At 43.2% G+C, this 20,057-nt stretch overlaps 1 protein-coding gene across 1 annotated transcript in view; it reads right to left on the reverse strand.

Annotated features, from left to right (window-relative positions):
* The window catches only part of CDH4 (cadherin 4), a 769,032-nt gene that overhangs the window by 12,470 nt on the left and 736,505 nt on the right, over nt 1–20,057 (reverse strand). The window contains exons 12-14 of the mRNA XM_075011421.1: nt 17,151–17,293; nt 6,655–6,888; nt 3,983–4,216 (exon numbers count right to left, since the gene is read on the reverse strand). Of these exons, the coding sequence (XP_074867522.1) occupies nt 3,983–4,216; nt 6,655–6,888; nt 17,151–17,293 (611 nt within the window). The remainder of the gene's footprint in view (nt 1–3,982; nt 4,217–6,654; nt 6,889–17,150; nt 17,294–20,057) is intronic.

Raw genomic sequence — 20,057 nt, forward strand, 5'->3', positions numbered from 1 at the left:
CTTGTTCTTCAGAGCCCCATGCCCCAGGGATTGTACTTTCTGAAAAGGATGAGATACGTGAACAGCAATAAGGACTCTGGCACATCTCAAAGAGCACCAGGCAATACAACCTCTCATTATAAAAGTTCCTGTTAGCTTAAAAACAAACCCACCATTATTCCAGCTTTTACTCAAATAATTGATACATAGCTGGGATTATGGCTCTGTCATATCTCCACTAGGAAAAAATGCCTTCTTAACTCCTGATAGCTAAGGTGCAAAGCAGCATGTAGTAAAATTCCATTGAAAACAAGGCAGCTTGTTGTTTTAACACAAGTTAGCAGACTTGATATACCTTCGGGTCCCCATAGTCGTTTCCTCACCTGTTAACTTGTGTTAAAATCACAAATCACCTTGTCTTCATGAAGGTTTTACCCCAGGTTAGGTCTAACGTATGCACACTTGACTTAGGAACACACCTTTTTCCCAAGTGAAGAGACGCTTGCAGGGAGAACGCAAGGTTTTCAAATTCTATGTGGCTGCTCTAGCTCTTCCTGGGTATGTAGCTTAGTAATGGGAATGAACATTTCATATTTTGCACTGTGGTTTTTAAAATATTTTTGCTCCTTGTCTCTTCAGGGTGCCTCAGCATCACTTCACTGAGCACAAGAGAGAAAATGAGACAAACTTGGGCTATGTGGACTCTAAGGGACTTGCAATCAAGACAAGCTTTCTGACATCCTTTCATCTCAAGTGGTTAGGAAGATCTGAGCTCTTCCTCTTTTCTTTTCTTCCGAGCGTGAGAGTATTCATACCCAACAAGAATTCATTGAAGTGAATAGGAGAGGACTGGACAACTAATTACTGCCATGGTGTGCCAACTGGCTGCCATCCCTGCCTGCCAGCTAACAGAACTGTTTGCACATATTTCCGCATTTCTTTACAGCATATCCCAGATCTGTTCTGGAGTACAATGAAAATCTGAAAAAAACATGGAACTCTTTTCTCTGATGTAAAACCTCTTGACTATTTAGCAGATGACAGAAGTCCTTTTTTCATGGTTTTTCCGCCAAGTCTCTCACAACAATCCTCCCACCTGGCACACAAAGGGAATATTACAATGGTTAGCAGGGTGGTTTTTTAATGCTACTTTTCCATTGTGTTTTGGAAAAATGATGCCATTAATGCCTTTACAGCTACCTTGAAAAAAAGACCTTCAAAGTGTCAATAGCAGATGTTGGGCATTCTACCTCTTCCTTCTATTCACTCGACAGAATGGGAAGCTATATTACCGCTGTTAAACCCATTTTTACTCTGCATGTAGTTTTTCTTGAAATCTACTGTCTTCACCCTTTCCAGTTTTTTATTGTATCATTCTTTCCTCAAATGTGTTATCCTGGCAGTAATACGTCAGGTATGAATGGAAAAAGAAAAATCACACCACGGTAAAAGAAACTTTCTACTCCTTGCAGCCACAACTAGCATATCCTATTGCTCCGTCTGACTTTTAAAGCTTGACCTGCCTGATTCCAGAATGGAATTGCAGAGCAAAAAATTACATGTTCCTTGTCCCACATCATCATTTAGAGGTCACAGCATAAAATATATCTTTAAAAATAAAGAGGTGAGACAGTAGAACGATGTAACTGAAAAGCTTTCTCATCGCAAATTACATTTTTCATCACTGAGAGAGGTCTTTGCAGCTCTTGAACATAAAAAAGCCAATTAGAATTACAATGAATGTAAAAATAAGCTTTTGTAATGAAAACCATAATTTCAAATGGGCTAATGTATCTGACAATGAAAAAAGGAATATCATAAATCAAGTGTCTGTCAGCTGAAGTTAATTTTAGTCAATAGAATTTTCAAGTGTTTAAATCATACTTTTGAGTTGGATTTATATAGGAGACAGCAAAATGAAGTCTTGTGCTTCTGTTACTTCTGGGGAAAAGCTTTACTATGCCCTCACTCTTTTTTATGAAGTCAACATTAAAGGCCAACATTTCATCTGATGGGGCTTAAATTAGCTGTGCCTAATTGCTATGCATGCACATCATGCACCTGCAAAAAGCACACCTGCATATTACAAAAGACAGCCCTGCTGCACACAATAGCACTGTGCCTGGACACACCACTGCCTGTCTCTATGTGCAAATGGACGTGCGGCAGCTACCCCTACTTGCAACTTACTCTTGTGTTGGAAAGATGCAGCCATAAAAAAGCATTAAAAATTAGAAGTAGGGAACAAAGGTCCCTCTAATTTTTTTCATCCATGCACAGAATAAATTTTGTTATGTGCACAAGGCATATGTGGATGTGCACAACCAACAGAAACACATTCTGCTGACAGTGGGCACTCTGCCAATCAGCTGGGCAGCAAATGAATCTCTCCTGGGTGGACACTCAAGCACTCAACTTACAGGGAATCATATAATAGGGATCATATCATTCTTTGTACCCGGTGTAGCTGATAAGCGACTGCTTTCCAGAGCTGAAGAGTGACAAATGGGCACGACATTTTGTTACACAAACACCACATTTTCATAAGAATTTTTTTCTACGTGCACATGGACTGTTAGGTGCAGAGCTGGGCATATGCAGATGCAAATACCCTGCTTTAATGCTCCATCTTGGCATTCACAAGTATTAATTACATATTCAACTGTGTACTCCCATCACTGAAACTCAAGCCCTAGAGGGTCGACTCTCTGGCCAATGGCATGCCACTATCCTAATGTACCGTAGCATATATATATTAGGCAACATTCACTGCATACACTGGTCTGCCTGCTCTCCATTAAACACATTAGGGGTAAATATTAAGTGTGATTTAGCACCAGAACTCCCATTAACTTTAACAGTTTCATCCTGTGGGTCCTGATGAATATTTACCACACTGTACATTTCAGCGCTTCTTTTTATCCATCCCTACTGTGCCAACTCCTGCTTGAAGTTATAATGATATCATTTTTATTTGTAAATGCATATGCATTACAGTTAGTGCTCATGAAGGCCCAGGAATGCCAATGCCGCTAGACAGAGGGCATCTTCCCCTTAAACAACTGTGATGCAGCCTGGCTCAAGTCTTTTAGCAGGCCTTCAAGTTGTAAGTGCTTCTTGCTGACTATATAAGAGCTATGCTCAGTTAGGATAGTGATCTGGGTTTTACAAGAACCTGAATTAAAATACAGCACAAGGGCAGAACTCTACTTCTGCCATTCCTAGAATCCTCCCCCGAAAACAGTAACTCTACAAATGAATGAAGGTGGTTAGCTAGCATGAGAAGTAAATGGTAATAGATGGATACTAGGATTTGTCAAATGTATTTAGGTGTTGCTTCACTAACTGATTCAGGAGCCCAAGTTTCATTTTCAAAAGTGACTTAGGCATGTAGGAGTCTCTCACTGAAAGACAGTGCTACTCAAGCTTTTGAAAATGAGATTTGATCTCCTAAATCAGCTAAAGGTTGCAATGCTGAATGGTGCAACACCTGAATACCTCTAAAAATCTAATCATTTGCCAGATAGATGAAGCTTAATTCTGTTACGAAATAATAGAAAGGCCTATAAAAGGCATGACATAACAATGGATCCACTTGTACTCTCACTCTTTAAATACGTGAGCTAGACTTTACTATGCTTGCTTCAGCCAGCTTGGGGGAGGGTGTATGTTTATGTCTTTGCCTTAAAGAACTTCACATATCTTTCTGGCATGTTTTTCGAGCTTGAATTTTTACAAGTGATGGGAGTAGCTGCAGCTTTTTTGGAATCCAACATTAGAAACAGGCAGTACTATGTGATGGGTACATCAGTAGCCAGGCACTTGGTTTCTAATGGCTATGAGCAACAGTCTGCATGCATCATAGACAGACAGGCATGTGATCTGGTTTCTATTATGTATTCTGCTACTCAGTTGCTGTGAGACCTTGGGTGAGTCATTTGAACTCTCAATGTCACACTTCACTCAAAATCTCTGCCCATGTGTTACTTGCTGCAACACTTACTTAGTAGAATAATGATGCATATCAAGATGGCTATTATGGCACCAGTTCCCAGTCCAGCTGCAGCAACAGCTCCAATGGTAGTGCAGTCTCCATTCTCATCACATGGACACACCTTTACTTTAATGATGGACGTGTTATACAACGGAGGGTTCCCTGAATCCGTCACAACAACTGGGACATCATACATGCCAGCTTCCAGATACATTATTCGCAAACTGAGCTGGGCGTAGTCACCTGGGGGAAACAGAAACAGACAGAGATGTGACTGCAACTCTGGCAGGAATGCTAAAAACAACATTAATGCCCTGAAAATATCACTATCCGATTAGCTCAGTGAGACAGGCTACTCTACATCTGAACCACTTGGGCTTCAGACCATTTCCCTAAAGTCTTGTTGAATGGGTAGCCTGCCAAGACGAACAAGATGTGTCATGCATTCTTCACTTCCAAGTATAGTAAACTCTTTCATATCCGGCTTTCTATCATCTGGAACTCTCAAACAAGTGGCATTTTAACCATACATAAATTTTAGTTATGATTTCCATAAATATAGTATAGTGAAAGTAAATACAAATAAATACAGCACATACAGTATAAGTTTACAGTGTACAATACTGCTGTTGTTGGTAAATCAAGTACTCTGCATGCATTTTTATTTGTTTCTTAATATCTAATCTTGCTCTTCTTCAGTATTCTGCATTGCCACGTAATATCTCTCTCTTATCCAGAATATTTGAATATCCAACAACCTCCTGGTCCTGGGGCTGCCAGATATGAAAGCGTTTACTGTTATACTAGTTCCCTATACTATTAACTCTGTTTGATGTTGTTAGTAAGCCAGTAGTCAGTTGTTTGACTCTAAAAATTGATGGCAAGGAAACAGTGAGATAGTGAAGCAGAGATGATAATGTTGAAATTGCCAGGACAGAGTTGGGTAATTAGAGGTAAAAATGCCTCTGCACCTTCCCAGTGCTGGGCTGTACCCAGGCCACTATGCTGGGACTCTGCCCATATACCATCTAATGATTGTGGCTATATCCACATGGCAAAATTATTTCAAAATAACTTTGTCAGTGTCTTAATGATGCACATGCTATTTTGAAATAAATTCAAAAGAGCGGGTCCATTATTTTGATTTCGGTAAATCGCATTCCATGAGGAATAACGCCTATATCAAAATAAGATATTGTGAAATAGGGCAAAATACGTGCTATTTCAAAATAAGTCATAATGGCTTCCTATGGCACTATTTTGAAATAGGCATATGTGTCCAGAACTGCTACTTTGAAACAGCTGGTGCTATTTCAAAATTTATTTTTGTGGTTTTTTTTCAAAATAAGACACTTTGAAATAGCCATTTTGAAATATTTTATTTTGAAATACTTTATTTTGAAATAGGGCTGCTGTGTAGACATAGCCTGTGAGAAGTGCTGGGCTGGCAGTTTAGAAGACTGAGATTAGGCCTATGCTATGGAGACTACACCAGCACAGGGATGGTGCTGTAGATATGTGGTATAACCTCATAGTATAGATGCAATCTACAATGATAGAAGGGCTTTTTCTGTCACTAAATCAGTGGCTCTCAACCAGGGGTATGTGTAGCCCTCAGGGTATGCAGAACTCTTCCAGAGGGTACATTAACATTGTTTCTCAACTGTTTTTTTATGAATTAAAAAATTGGATGGAGTTGAGGTTCCTCTAATTTTTTTTATTTATCCTTTTTTCACAATCATAATTAGGATGACAAGTTTATTGCCTAGAGGCAGTTTCTTCCAACCAACCAGTTAGGATTAAGTTGTTTAAACAAAAGTATTGCAATGGTAGAAAAAAAATTGCGTGTTTGAAAATTGTAGCTACTGGGGGTACTTATAATTTTTTTTTTGAAAAAGGGGAACTTTATACTAAAAGGTTGACAAACACTGCCCTATACCACACTGCATCCCTGAGCAGCCACAGTTGCATAGATGGAAGCATTCTTCTGTTTACATGGCTTTGTCATCCTTACACTATGTGCAGACCAAGCCTGAATCCCTGAACAAGCAACTAAACAAGCACAGGACAAGTTGCTGTCTCAGGTCATCCTGGCAGTGTGTTTTGGAGGGATCAGCTTGAAGACAAGAGATGACCACTTTTAAGACACGTTTGCGTTCCGTGACAGGTCCATTACTGGCCTTCTATGCTGAACCTTCCAATAAGTGGGCCAATTAGTGTCAACTGAAGTTGCACGCCACAATCTAAAATCCTTCACATCCTCATCATGTTCATACTTACCTAGCCGGCCTGGTTCCATGGTAAAATAAAAGGCTGCCTTTAAGCAATTAAGGTCAGAGAAATGAACATTGATCGTGACTGTGGCTCATGACAATTACACTGGAACATAAGAAAGGCTAATAATAGCTTTTTTCCCCGGGCTATTCTGGGTGATTTATATCCAGTTCAGGCTGGATAACCGTTCATAATTATGAACAGTGTTAAAAAAAGGGAAGTGCCACAGCTCCTAGAATGATGCCACAGGTCTGATACAAATAATTTCTGATTAGCTAGCTTGTCTATAATGTTGACCAGAATATGTTTTTAAAAAGTCAGATAAAGAAGCAGGGAAGTTTGAAATGCTGCGGTCCTCATTAGCCAACAGGACTCCAAATGTCCTCAGGATCACCTGCCCCATTTACCATTTAGCCTTGTTATGGTCCAGTTCTTCCTGACTGCAGCTGGCACACTTGGCAGCTCGAAGACAAAGGGCCCAACATTTGGATCGATGTCAGCATCTGCGGCTGTTATGTTGATGACATTCAGGTTTGGCTTCTCACAGATCTGTGCCTCTTTTGGCAGAAGCTCAGGAGCGTTATCATTGATGTCGATTAGATAGATCTGCAAAGTGCCAGTGCCACTTGCTGGGGGGATACCTGAATGGGAGAGGCAGATTCAAATGAGCAATGACAAACCCAGCACAAACAGTGGCATGCACAACTACACTAACTTCCACGGCCTTGGAAAACCTTACAGCTCCATAAAACACATAACAGGCCTGAAAGATATTTTTTTCATTTCTCCCTTATGTTCCTGGCCATTTCCTTGTCCTGGTGTGAAATCAGGTACGATGTATCGTGACAACCTTCCAAATGTTCATGAAAAATGCTCTTTTGTTTGAATAAAACAGTGCTGGTTGATGATGCTACACTAGATGTCATGTTACACAGCACCCATTTTAACTGTGTAGTTACAGTGTGGCCCCATCATATTGGGCAGACAACTCACCAAGTCAGACACACCAACGGGGAAGGGATAAGAAGGGCGTTGCTCTGGGGCTCTGGGCACTTCAAATTTCCAGTGGAGCCCCAAACAGCACAGTCTGGGTGGCACTGAGGGCTGGCTGCCCTTAGCCCCACCCCTCTGGTCAAGGCCCCACCCCTTCTGAAGTGCATGGAACCAGCCCCATTACTCAATGCCCTGCACTCAGAAAGAGGGGGGAAGCGTTAATGATAAAGGGGGATTCCTTAAGGCAAGACACTTGATATTAACACTACAGCTCTTTAGTTAGTAGGCTGGGGTGGCCATTCTGTGGCTTTGGAGCCACATGTGGCTCTTCAGAAGCTCATATGTGGCTCCTCGCTTAGGTGCTAACTCTGTGGCTAGAGCTACAGGCACCACCTTTCCAACATGCTAGGGGTGCTTGCTGTTCAACTCCCCCAGCTCTACCCCAGGCCTTGCCCCCACTTTACCCTTTATGGGCTAGTCTGTAGTGTACATACAAATCACTAGTCACATGTGGCTGTCTTGTTGGCTTGAAGAATAAATGTATTTTTAAAATAGTGTGGATGGGTCTCTATAGCAGTAGCCACTGCTATAGCGGCTATTGCTTCTGCTTCAGAACTAGTTGGCAACCACAGTTTTATGTGGTGCTTGGTCTTGTAATGAGTGCAGGGGACTGGACTTGATGATAACTTGAGCTTTCTTCCAGTTCTATGATTCTGTAATTCCCCAAGCCCGCCCCTTCCAGTCCCCCCACCGCATCCTCTCTCCTTCTCTAGAGCCTCCTGCATGCTGTGAAACAGCTGATCATGGTGAGGAGGGGGCCCATAGAGGGTGAGGGAAGCACTGAGTGGATAGGTCAGTGGCTTGAGCATTGACCTGCTAAATCCAGGGTTGCAAGATCAATCCTTGAGGGGGGGGGTATGTGGGGCAAGTAGGTTTTTTAAAAAAAAAAAAAATCTCTCAGTGAGGGTGCTTGGCCCTGCCAAGAGGGCAGGTGACTGGACTCAATGACCTCCCAAGGTCCCTTCCAGCTCTATGAGATGTGATTGATGGGGGTTGCTATCACATTACTGTGGCTCTTTAGCAATGTACACTGGTAAACTCTACCTCCTCCCATGTGTGGGTTGGCCAAACCTATGGTAGAGGATTGGAGATGCCCAGAATTGGGCAAGGGTGTTTGATTTCACAAATTCAAAGTTCAGAATGCAGGTCTCATCTTCTTCAAAGACTCAGTGTTTGGAAACATTCAAGTCAATGGTTTCAGGTTTTGCTCATTTAATCAGACAAGGGCTAAAACTGTGATGGCTTCCTTCTGCAAAATGTGGTTGGTTCTGTTTTATTCAACCCTGAAACCAGTAGGAGGGTGGAGATGAATAGTTTTTGCTACTCCCTCTCCGGGAGGAAAGAAGGGGAGGGCTGCAGCAAAAGGGGGAAACAAGAAAGAAGAAACTTGTGGGGTCAAGGAGTAAAAGGAGTGTTACCCGTTTGTTGGGAAGTGCTATGTGGCGCACTCTCTGTCCAAGCCACAGGTGATATGGGTCTGTTGTGGCATTAGTCTCTGACTGCGAGATGCTGGGACTGGACAACAGGAGATGGATCACTTGATAATTTCTCTGTGCTGTTCATTCCCCTTGAAGCATCTGGCATTTGCTGCTCTTGGGAGCCAGGATACTGGGAGAGATGGACCTTTGGTCCACCCCAGTAGCATTAGTTTTATGTTTTTAGTTCAAGCTGGAGAGACACCTGTGTTGAGTTCTTAAGTCCTTGGTTCAATCCCCAGTGGGTTGGCCCAGATGGTGACCGTTACAAAAACACATTAGATTCCACCTGAACCATGCAAAAATAGAAATACATATCATCCTCCCTTCAGTGCTAAACCATGTTCCAAAAAGCAGATGTGCTGTGCTTCTTCCTGATACAGAGATGCCAGTCCTGCACTCCTTACTCAGATGAGTAGTCTGAAGTGATTTCCGTTGAACTACTTGGCCGAGTAAGGCTCAGTCATGTAAATTTATCTGGATCAGGTGCTTAGTTTTTGTTTCACTCGTTAAGATGAAAAGCTGTCACCGTCCTGTAAAATCTTCTGCAAATATCTGGTTCTTCTGCTTTCCAACCCGCCATGCTTCAATAAATGCTCCTCTAGCAAGAAAAACAGCTCGTTTTCTTTAACATGGTTGAGTCGTTTTTCATTTCCCCCCACCCCTGAACTGCGGGCAGTTTTGTTCCAGGTCTCCACACTACCTATGTCCTCACACTGCTCTCTCTGCCTCAGTAATTTTTTTAAGTGTATATTTTCAATTCATGCGGCCCTTCTTCCTAATGCTAGGATAAAACAAACTAAACAACCAGACCACTTTTTCCATCATTCCTGGATGCTTTCTGTTTCTTTAGGATTTGCTAATGCTCCTTTTTTGTTGTTTTTGCTGACTGAGGGGCTCAAAATCCCTGGAGGAGCCCTGAAAATTCCTCTCTCATGATTCCTGCATTCTCCCTCCCCACTTTTTATCACAGATACCATCCTTTCACCCACTGAGCGCTGCAGAAGTCTCCCTTTGGAACAAACATCTTTAATCAGCCATGGAATTTGCTGCAGAGAGAGGCAAAGCCCATGGGGCTACTAAGGCTGTGCATGAAATGGAGTCATTGTTAGTGTCTTCTGTGGAAAAGTATAGGTGAGTTTTTTCTGCTTACAGGAACTACAGACTGTATAACTGGTTCTGCAAATTTAGGGATTTGTTTTTAAAGGGCCTTTAAAATACGTTTCCAATAGTAGGTGTCAGTAATACAGACATGACTGAAATAATCTGCATTTGCACCTGGAAAATGATCTTTGCAAGTGCATACCAAAATGTTGATTTATGCATACAAGTAGGTATCTCCATGCCCATTGAGTCATTTAGCTTGTTCCTGATGTCCCTGAGGTGCATTCAGGAGCAGGCCCAGGAGAGACTGAAACAATCATAACTGCAATTTCCTTTGCCAAACAGAGTTTCAAATTGCTTCATCTAGAGTGGGCAAAGGAGCAGGGAGGTGTTGATGTCTAACAAGTGTAAGGCCGATGCACCCGAGTTGTCAGGAGGAGGAAAAGAACCTGCAACCTAAGGGGTTAAAGTCCTGTGCTCTACCACTGGAGCTAAAATTTGATGGCCTCTTGGCCCAGGATGTAGAGCAGAGACTTCACTCTCCATGTCAATTGTCTCAGCACCTCTGCGGTTACACATGGATCATGGGGTGGAATCCCTATGTAACCTCAGAGGCACTGAAACACCTAACAAGGGAGAATGAAGTCTCTGCTCTACAGCCTGGGCTGAGAGGCACCTCACTTCTAGCTCATTCAGTAGAGCCCATGAGCTTAGCCTGTATGGTGGTATGTTCATTCCCTCCTGCTGATGACCTGGGGTCCAGCCTTATGCTCAGGTGGCATGAATCGAAGCAGCTTGTTCGACTTCAGTGGAGAATCTGACTCCCTGGCTTGATCTAAGAGCTAAAACAAAAATGAGCTGGCCTGGAAAAGATTTGGTACCTCTACACACAAGGATGCAGGTGACAACTCTGTCTACCTACAGTGCAAGTGGCTTTTCCTTTTTCATCTTAGCATCAAGGCATTGAAAAAGCCTTGGGCACAGGAAGCAGCTTCTGGAGTGATGTAAAAATATGATGTTATTGTTTCATTGTGCCTTTGGAGGGATTTTCTAGAGTATCCAGAGATCTGTTGCTGTGAGTGGTGGTTCTCCATTCATGAGACAGCAAATGCCTTTAAAGTGTCCTCCTGTTTACCAGGCCATTTCTCTTGTAACACTGAGCTGACACATACTGGCAGAAACAAATTAAATGGAGTCTATGTGACCTAGTGCTTGGGATCCATCCCCACACTTTGTCATTGTATAATGGCAGATAATTCAAGTGGTACCCCTCAGAAGCACGACACTTGGTGGAGAAGAGGGAACGCTGAAAAGGGAAACACCACAAAACAGAAATATTAAACTGATTATGATTTTTTTTAATAGAGGCTGCACTTTCTGCTCCTTTGTGAACACCTCCTTCTGGTAGTTCAGGGAGAAATCATGCCCAATGAGCTAGTTAGTGGAATGCTTTGTTAATCACACACAGAAACTATCCAAAGGGCTTGACCTAGTAGAATGCTGTTCCTTTCCCCAGGAGAGAGAAAAAATCCCCCAAATCTGCTTTGATAAAGAATGTGATGACACAGCTCATGGAAACTGGGGAGAAATTTGAAACTCCTGAGATGAAACTTTGGCTATTACCCTGAACACTTGAGACAGAATTTTAAAGGAGGTGGTGTTGTAGGTGCATTCTGAGGGCTGCAATAGAACATCAATGGATTTATTTTTTTTAAAAGGAATTCATCCATATTTCAGCTCTCACAGCTGCTGAATGGTGGCTCAAGAGAAGCTCCTGTATGGAGCCATGTTCTCTACCATGAGCTAAAAGCCCTTTTCAGAATAACAGACATTAAATGAGAGAGATTGTAATGTTCCACCTGCATCCAAACTGAATTGCTGGGTGTGGTGGTGGGAACCCTGGTGGGGGCAGCCAGGATGAACCATGTCCCTTTCTCCAGTGAGTAAGTTTGGTCTGGTAGCTCAGGCGCAGGTCTGGGATTCAGGAGACCTGGTTTCACTTTCCAACTCTGCCACATTTTCTCTGTAACCCCTGGCAAATCCCTTACTTTCTCAGCAGCTAATGAGCCTTCCTTTGTCTGTCTCATTTATTTAGATTTGGGGCATGGATATTTACAGGGTGAGTGTACAGTAGGCCTAGCACAAGACAGTCCTGATCTCAGATGGTGGCTGATTCAGACAGTAATAGTCACCACTTTAGCCTCAGGCTTCCGTACAGCACAAAGGTCACCTGGAACTCCCTGCTTGCCTCAGACAGAACTGCTGTACGCAAGTCTACAGGGTACCCTCCACAAAGGTAGGCCCAGAGAATGCTAACTGTGCAAGCTCACATATCCTGCCCCACGACCATGTTGTGGTATGCTGATGGTTCTCTGCACCACAGGAGGGAGGCAGGATTTGCCCATTAGTGCATTGATTAACAGTACCAACACTCACTAAGTAGCCCTGCTTGTTTCCCTGGTGGCTCCCAAACACTACGACTGATGTTACCTGGAGGGGAGCTTGGGAAGCAATAAGTGGGGGCGTTTCTCCAGAACAGTGAGCATCTCTGTATGAAAGCACTCATGTTTTATACAGCGGCTATCAGCCAGAAGGGTCCCCATGGGCATTGTAAACCTGAGCTGACAGGCATACCTGGATTCAACAAAACGTGATCAGCCCAGTTACTTACTCACATGCTTAAAGTTAAGTCCATGCTTAAGTGCTTTGCTAACCTTGGCCCAATATGTGTATGTCAGGTTCAGTTTGGACCTGGGCCAAAAAGGATGACCATTGACTTCTCTTCCCTCTCTTCCAGGGAGTATTGTGAGGAACTGGGAGGATGCTACCTACCCTGTCAGCTTTGGAAGCTGCTGCCATGTCAGGCTATGGGGATGAATCATGGAAGAAATCTGGGATTTGTAGTGCAGCTGGCTTTAAGCACTCACACAGTAAGTGGGAGGCACAGGAGACTACCTTAAGCCCTGGACTAAAGGTTGTGAGGGAACTCCTCTGTTCCTTTCCCTACCCCACCTCCCTTTTGCTTCTTGAAACAATAAGCCTAACTTCAAAAAGGGTTGACAGCTGAGAATAGATAGCAGTACATAAGAATGGCCATGCTGGGTCAGAGCAAAGGTCCATCTATCCCAGTATTCTGTTTTCCAGCAGTGGCCAATGCCAGGTGCTTCAAAGGGAATGAACAGAACAGGTAATCTGCAACAGATCCATCCCCAGCTTCTGGTAAACAGAAGTCGGGACACCATCCGTGCCCATCCTGGCTAACAGCCATTGGTGAACCAATCCTCCATCAACTTACCTAGTTCTTTTTTGAACATTGTTATATTCTTAGCCTTCACAAGAGTTCCACAAGGTTGACTGTGCATTGTGTGAAAAAATACTTCCTTGTGGTTTTTTTTTAAAACCTGCCACCTACTAAATTTCATTTGATGACTCCTAGGTCCTTGTCTTATGAGCTGGAGTAAATAACACTTATTTTCTCCACACCAGTCATGGTTTTATAGATCCCTATATCATATCCTCCCTTAGTCATTTATTTTCCAAACCCCTCTTCTTACCTTTTTCTGTGCCTTTTTCAATTCTAATATATCTTTTTTTGAGATGGGGTGACCACATCTGCTTGACATGTGGGTGTACCATGGATTTATATGGAGGCAGCATGATATTTTCTATCTTAATATCTACCCTTTTCTTAATGATTGTTAGCATTCTGTTCACTTACTGGTCTGTAACTGTCCAGATTACTTCTGGAGCCCTTTTTAAAAATTGGCATCACGTTAGCAATTGCCTGGTCACTTGGTACACCAGCTGATTTAAATCATAGGTTACAAACTACAGCTGGCAGTTCTGCAGCTTCAGATTTGAGTTGAACTTTTGGGTGAATTACGTCTGGTCCAGGAAACATTAATGTTTAGTTTTTCAGTTTGCTCTAAAACATCCTTTAATGACACCTCAATCTGCAACAGTTCCTCAGGTCTCTCATTTGAAAAGAATGGTTCAGGTTTGGGAATCTCCCTCAGATACTCAGCTGTGAAGATCGATTCAAAGAATTTGTTTAGTTTCTCTGCAATAGCCTTATCATCTCTAAGTACTCCTTTAGTATCTTGGTCTCCCAGTGGTCACACTGGCCGTTTACCAGGTTTCTCTGCTTCATATGTACTTAAAGCTATTTTTGCAATTACTTTTTGAGTCTTTGTCTAGCTGTTCTTTAAATTCTTTTTTGGTCATTCTAATGAAATTTTTACACTTCATTTACCAAAATTTATGCTCCTTTGAGTTTTTCTCACTAGGATTTAACCTTCAGTTTTGAAAGGATGCTTTTTTGTCTCTCACTGCTTCTTTTACTTGGTTGTTTAGCCATGATGATATTTTTCTGGTTCTTTTACTATGTTTTTTTTAATTTGGGGTTTACATTTAAGTTGAACTTCTATCATGGTGCCTTTCAAAAGATTCCATGCAGCCTGCCGATATTTCTCTTTTGGTGTTGTTCTTTTAAATATCTGTTTAACTTCCTTCTTGTTCTCAGACTCTAAGCTCTAGGAGATAGGTAGGCTTAGCATACCATCCTCTGAGATCTAGCTTAGGGGGCTCCCAGCCTACTGTGTTGGCTTTGGTGAATTATGCTCTAAGGCACATAACTCTCTCCCATCACAGTATAGGGCACTTGGGTGCCCTGGTCAGGCTTTGTGAATCATAGTATGGTCCTGTGATTTTCTAGGTGCCTGAGAGTAAATCTTATTCTCACAACAGTTCAATACTTTTGTGAATCTAGCCCCTAGACCATTAGTTCTCAAAACTTTTTGGCTGGAGGCCCAATCAGCTCAACACAAACTTTTCTGCAGACCGCCAGCCAGTCACCATGATGACAAAATGCATTCACTTACCTCCAGTACTTTTTTTTTTTTGTAAAAAAAAAAAAGAGGAGCTGGTACTCAGCCAGTTCCCTGCCCCCTGCCCCCAGCCAATCCTGTGGGTGGGGCTGCCGAGGTGCCAGTACACAGTATTGGCAAGTACTGGCACAAAAACCTCCCACTGCTTAATTCTAAATATCTTAAATACTAATTTATTCACATTAGGCTGCTGGATTGTAAAAACATAAATATGCAGCTCTAACAGAAGGGGGCTTATATTTAGATCCTATTTTTATATTTTATAACATGGGGGGCATATATTTTAAATCTTTGTTTTAAATAAAGCAAAATATTGATTTATGTCCAAAACAAAAAGGTTTCAACATTGTCTTTAAATATGGCAGGGGGGCAGAATTGTTTGGAATGGGGGACACACTGACCCCCAGAAAAATTCAGCTGGGGGCTACACAAAAGTAAGAAGCAAACCTACCTTCACTTATTTGGCTCCCGACTGAGACACCTCGCTCTCCTCGTGCTTCAGTCCCATGGGGTGGGGGAGAAGGGACTGAGGTTCAGGTTTCCCATAGGCCACATTAATTCTTTGGCGGGGGGGCCCCGGGGTTAGAAGCTTTTGTGGGTGGCCCTAGGCTCTGGGGTGGCGCAAAAATGAGGGATTTAATGTATGGGAAGGGGCTGCTGAGGAGTGGACTGGGGTCTGAGCAGGAGGGAGGGTTCAGGAGCAAGTGAGACTGGGTCTGGGAGAGACGGAGGGTGAAGGAGCAGGATGGGAGGTCTGGGTGAGAAGGGGGTGCAGGAGAAGGGTTGGGGTGGAGGGTCTTTGAGAGAGGGAAGTTGCAGGAACAGGGTGAGAGATCTGGGAGAGAGGGAGGGTGCAGGAGCAGGAAGTGGGTGATGGATCTAGGAGGGAGGCAGGGGCGTGCAGGAGGAGGATGGGGTGCAGGGCCTGGGAGGAGGACAGGAGGAGGGTGGGATGCACATCCTAGGAAGCGGGTGTTGGGTCTCACAGGAGGGGGCTGTGTGAGGGCAATGGGGATCTGAGGTCTGGGCATGCAGGAGGTGGAGGTTGCTTACCTGGCTCTGCACCCAACAGTGTTCCCAGACACCACCCTGTATTGCTCCCATTAGCCAGAATCTGACCAATGGGAGAAGAAGGAAAAGACTCCTGGTGAGCAGTTTCCTGCGCTGCCATTCCTGCAGCTGCAGAGAGTGGGAGCAACAGTGCACAGAGCTGCGTTTTCTGCCTTACCAGCCTGATCCAGCCCACAAGGCTTGGAGTTCCTCCCCCACCAGTGAAAAGCGTGTGCCGGTGCTCCAACATCCTGGGGCAATGTGGCCCCCTGCTGCAGCAAGGGGAGGAGGAAGGGGCTGAGCCCCAAGCCCACAGCCCACCTATCCACTTGGAGAACCCCTGCCCTAGACTGCAATAGGCATCAATAGAGACTGCACTAAATCCAAAGGAATAATAAATAAAATAATAATGTGGCAGTGTCTGGGGGTCATTCCAAACACAGTCACCTTCCTGCATCTCTGGCCTCTCCATAGCAGTAGGAGAGCTGTAGATCAGCAGAATTTAATCACTTGAGTTTGGCCAGGACACCACTCGTTTAATTAGAAGTGCTGTGTTATCTTTAAGAACCACAGCTGCTTAGGACCTCAGCCTGACATCTCAAGAAGTTTAAAGGGGTTAATGGTCCACATCCTTTTTAATGATCTCTTGCAACATGTTAACTCTTTAGCTCCTCCATCTTGTGTTTAGCTGTGAGTCATGCTCTGAGTATCTTTTCCAGACCACTTTGTCTCTTTAATCTCAGAACAAAGCATTGTACAATCACAGCTCTCCAGCTTGCTATGCTAGAGCCCACTAGTACCTGAGTGCTAGGGGGATGGCTGCATACTTTAGAAATGTAAATAGATATAGAGAGAGATTAGAGTCGTATCAGATGAGACAGATCAATTTTAAGAAAGTTATGGCGTCTTAACATTACAGCAAGTCAGTTTCTTCTTAATACCATCCCCTCTGTCCCCTCAAATTGTTTCTGATTTCCTGATGGAACATTTCCTCCTTGCTCTGAGCTGCAGTTTTTGGACAATAATGAAGATGGGTGTGTTCTGCAGCACATTGAGCTCATCGCCTTTGGTATTTCCTTAGATATAGGCTCTACAGCTACACAGAACTTCCCAGATCAATTTTTCATTTGCCCTCACTTTCCTTTAATAACACTCTCTGAATGCTGGGCACATTTAAATTTACTCCAGCAATTTCCTGTCCCACTTTCACATTTTTAACCATAAAACCCAGGGAAAAAGATAACTTATACTGACAACTCTGTCAGAGCATCATTCCTGTTAATGCATCACATTAGAGTATTATTGAAGCATGAACAATGGGAAGCTTGGGCTCACCGTTGTCAGCCGCCAAGAATGTGGCCTCATAGACATTATTCTTAATGTAGACTGACTCTCGATCAAGGACAGCAGCCGTAGTGATCTGACCATTTGTGGCATTAATGTTCAGCCAGTTTGCAGGATCTGACAGCTTGGAGTATCTACAGAAAAAGGAAATAAATATGTGGCAGTCTTTTTGGTGACATGTCTTTAATACGGCCTGAAATAAGGGGGCTTTGTACGCCTGACCTCTTTTTCAGCGTAGCTTTGGATAACGGGTTTTGTTGACAAACAAAACACTAATTGAGTGTTTACTGCTGGTCCTTTTTTTCACCTCCGCAATTATTCAATTTTTCCATTCTCTTTCCATTAAATGTTTTGCATTCTGCTAAGTGCCACTTATGCTTCAGCTTTCTGCTACGGGCAACACTCCTATTCTATAGCAAGTTGCTAATAAAGATAAAAGGGTCTTTGTCAACGCATAAAATGATAGCTATATTTGTGTGTTTGTTCCTCAAGAGCTCAGACTAAAGGAGGGATGATTTCCCCATTTCTCACTCCATCCCACCTACAACAGAGGCAGCTCCCAAACACTGCTTATACCACCCTGTCCACACACACACACCATGAGGAATTAGCCTGCAGTTACTTCAGTGGTATATAATGGGAACTCACAGCTGCATTAGCCAATAGGCCCATGAGGCCAGTTTGAAGCCATTTTAAGTGAGCCATTTTGCAGTGGCTGCAGGCAGGTGTGTGTGTGTGCGTGTGTACATGCAAGTTGGAGAAGAACCTCAGTTATGTAGATGGGCAAGTGGACTCCGAAGAATGTCCACCCAATATGCGTGGACACGGTTAGCCAGTGCAGCTGTGCATGGACTGTGGGGAGCACAATAACAGCCAGTAGGCAATTTGGGATGGAAGCTACTGCAGAGCTGACTCTTTTAGAAGTGAGAGTTGCCATGGAAGTGTTGAAATTCTATTACCTTGGTAACTGTGGTGGTGGGGGTGAGTGAGGGGGCAAATTTTTAGACCTTATGGAAGCTGATAGGGTCAATACAGTCCTTAGAACAAAGTGTACACAAGGTGGCAAGGGACTGTATTTTGGTAGTTGGTGCGTATGACTGGAAATTGGAAAACCTATTCCTGTTCCTGGCTCTTGGACACTCCACCCCCTTAGGAAAGTCACATAATTGCTCTGTGCCTCAGTTTGCCCATATATAAGATGGGGATAATAACACTTACCTATGTATTTAGGGGTATTATGAGGCTTACATAATTGCCTGCCAATTGAAGGGCAAATGATCAGTCATAAAATACCCTGCTAAATAAAGTTGTTGCATTAGATCTGAGCGGAGAATTTAAACAAATTCATTCTTTTAGAACAGTGCTGCAACATTCATAGCAAGACCAGGAACCATGCAGACATCCACTTAGTTCATGATAGCACTGCAATCTGGAAATTCAGACCAGGTGGTTCAGCACAGCTTCATCTTAGGCACATGTTCTGGCAATCTCCAAAGGTTCTCTAGGAAGACTAGAGGCACACAATTTTCAGTGGGACAGTTCCCAGCTGCAACACCTGCAGCACCTCTAGTTCCAGCACCTATGTATTCCCCTCATCTAGAGGTCTGCAACCTGTGGCTCTGCAGCCACATGCGACTCTTAAAAGACATCTTTGTAGCTCCCAATGCTATAATTGCAAAGTTAAATAAACCCTCCTGATTATTTTCAGTAAACAGTGAACTTCTAAAAGTCCCACAATGCACAACCCATATCTAAATAACAAACAATATGTGATCTTGAAATGTTGGATAACTCCCCTTTAATATGTGCAGTGCTTCGTGGGATATGATATCGTATCTGTGTTTTGATAGTGTTGCTAATAAAGTCTTGATTTTGAAAATAATAAGGAAGCTTGTGGAATTCCTGCAGTGAAGGGCAATACACATTTTAAGAAAGAAAACTGAAATTGAACGTGAAGTAAAATTGGCATAATAAAAGTGGAGTTGGAATGGCTTGTAAAAAGACTTTGTGAACCTCCTGCAGTAAACATGTATGGCCTTACAAATCATTGTGTGTGTGCTGTTCTTAAAATAGGGGTTAGAAAACGTCTGGTTTGACACTATTTATTAAGGACTGTCTCACATTCACATGCATTGAGGCACTTGAAGTATTGAGTTTTTTACCAATTTGAAAAAAAATGGCTCTTCTTGGTCGCTGACCCCTGCCCTTGCCAATCTACCATAGCTCAAGCTTCTTTGCATTCTACCTGGTTAGCCATCTAGAACTTGACACAGTTCAGTCAAACCTTCTCCATAGAGTCATTCTCTTTAATTCCTTTTAAAATCTCTCTTTATTGCTCATTATTTTAGGGTTACCATATTTGAATTTTCAAAAAAGAGGACACCCTGAGAGAAGTGTATCTGTCAGTATCTACCAACTCACATTGCATTAAGGTACAGGTTGAAGCTCTCTAATCTGGAATTCCCTTGTCTGGCAACATCTGTAATCCGGCATGATTTTAGTTAAGTGGACGACTGTTTATCATGGGTGTGGCCAAGTTTCCTGTGGTCTCATAAAGTTTTGTTTCCAGCCACCAGCCCATGGTCACATGTTTTTTGCTCTTAGTTAGCTGTAATTTACCCCAAAATGTCTTCTAAGAGCCCAGTAAGCAGTGAAAGGGACTGTTTCTGACAGGCTTGTAGATTGGGGGTGTGGGGGGAGGGGCAAAGGGGGCAGTTGCCCAGGGCCTAGCATTTCAAAGGGGTGTGGGGCTCTGGCTGCTACTGCTGCTACTTTGGCAGTGGCGATGGAGAGAGTCCAGGCCCCTTTGAGGTGTCACAGCAGCATGGCCCCCCTGCTCCATGTGGCTCTGAGGGAAGGGGTGCCAATGCCACAGTTCAGGTGGCACAAAGGGCTGAC

The sequence above is a fragment of the Carettochelys insculpta genome, chromosome 17, assembly GCF_033958435.1.
Source record: "Carettochelys insculpta isolate YL-2023 chromosome 17, ASM3395843v1, whole genome shotgun sequence".
NCBI classification, from domain to species: domain Eukaryota; kingdom Metazoa; phylum Chordata; order Testudines; family Carettochelyidae; genus Carettochelys; species Carettochelys insculpta.